This window comes from Volvox carteri (assembly GCF_000143455.1).
Source record: "Volvox carteri f. nagariensis unplaced genomic scaffold VOLCAscaffold_80, whole genome shotgun sequence".
In the NCBI taxonomy this organism is placed as follows: domain Eukaryota; kingdom Viridiplantae; phylum Chlorophyta; class Chlorophyceae; order Chlamydomonadales; family Volvocaceae; genus Volvox; species Volvox carteri.
In genome coordinates, this window is record NW_003307623.1 from 391,339 (window position 1) to 392,952 (window position 1,614).

Below are 1,614 nucleotides of genomic sequence, written 5' to 3' on the forward strand. Positions count from 1 at the left end.
TCAGTTGCATGACGTGGCCGCTTCATCCCGCCACTGCCCGGACTGAGGCCCCCCTGGCGTTGCTGGTGGGGAGGGGGGGTGCGCGCTGCTGCGCTGGAGGCCGCATTGGCCACCCGGGCCTTATGCAGCTCCGCCTCCAACAAGAGGCACTTGTCATGAGCCTGTGGGGGCACATCGGGGTGGGTGGGGTGGTGAGGGGGAGTTCATGGGGGCGGGGGGGAGAGGGGGAACACGGGAACAGGGGTGAAGGGTGATGGAGAGCGACAGCCGCCAGAACCCGGACCTAACAAGTCAAGAGCTACCCGCCAGGCGGGGGTGGGGGGGTGAGGGGGAGTGGGGAAAGCGCGGCAATGCGGTGTAGCACTGGGGGGAAGGGGGAAGAGGGCCCGAAAAGGGGGAGGCCAGGCAGGTTAGCCCAGGCCCAGTTCAGATTTAGACGCTGCCCATTATGTCCCGGTGTACGGCGGAGGACATGGAGGCCAACCACCGCACCCCGCCACGGGTGCTCCCGACGGGTCACTCCCGCACCCCCTGGCCCTGGGCCCCGTTGGTCTGATAAGTCAACCCCGGTTCCAGACTTGGCCGTGTTCCACTGGGGCAGGTGCTGCCGGGCGGGAGGGGGGACAGGACCTCCTCCCGCCCGCCCCTCCCGCCATTGCTCTGGTACCCCTCCGCGCTCGGCCGTTCCGTACACCCCCCTCTGTGCTCCGTCGTACCCCCTCCGCACCTCCTTCCTCTCCCGCTCCGCCGTCTCCCCCCTGGACCGCTCCTCCTGCAACAGCACGACCAGCAGCAGCAGTAGCAGGATCCGTACTGGTGTTGACCCACCGACCCACGTGTCGCCCCGTACGACGTCAGATCAGGGTTAGTCAAACTGTCAACACACAGACCTACGAAACCCGATGTCCTTGCGGGGCGGCCTGGAGGCCACCACCCCACCTGTACACACAGCGGTCGGACTACCACCCAAAACGCACACACATACATACATACATACACACACGGACTCATACCTGTAATCGAATGGAAGCCTCGCGGTGCTTCCGTTGAAGCTCTTGAGCCTGTACGGCAGTACGGATCATTGGGACGCGGATAGCGTCACCACGGGGGGGAGGAACGGCGAGGGGGGGGAGGAGCGGGGCGGTAGTGTTGGGGGGTGGGGGGGTGAACAGCCGATGTGGCCGGGGGTGGGGCCCCCACATGTGCTCCCCCGGGTAGGACCCAAACACACCACACACACCCCTTCCCCTCCCCTCCCCTCCCCACCCCATGTGAGGTGAAGTCCCCCCCGCTTTGGTGACCAGATCAGATCAGGTCACGAGGGGGTTGTTGCAGTAGCAGCAAGAGTGGTTTGTACTTCTTTGTGCGGGCTCCGGACAGCAGCCAGCTGACACACACACATACTAACGCACACCGACAGACAGACAGACAGACAGACAGACAGACCCCGTACAGACCCCCGTCGGGAACCCAACCCCCTTGCCTTCCTCCCCCCTCCCCTCCCCCCCTTGCTGACCCACCTCAGCTTGCACGTGTTGTAACTGCTCCTGGAGCTGTTGGGGGGGGGGGGGGAGGGGGGGGAAGGGGGGGGAGGGGGGGGGAAGGATTTTTACA

The 1,614-nt window shown here is 65.5% G+C and overlaps 1 protein-coding gene across 1 annotated transcript in view; it reads right to left on the reverse strand.

Moving 5' to 3' along the window:
• Window positions 1-1,614, reverse strand: part of VOLCADRAFT_107834 (uncharacterized protein) — a gene marked incomplete at its 5' end in the record, with an annotated part of 12,833 nt that overhangs the window by 7,004 nt on the left and 4,215 nt on the right. The window contains 4 exons of the mRNA XM_002957813.1: window positions 114-161; window positions 728-772; window positions 1,014-1,061; window positions 1,521-1,553. Coding sequence (XP_002957859.1) covers window positions 114-161; window positions 728-772; window positions 1,014-1,061; window positions 1,521-1,553 — 174 coding nt within the window. The remainder of the gene's footprint in view (window positions 1-113; window positions 162-727; window positions 773-1,013; window positions 1,062-1,520; window positions 1,554-1,614) is intronic.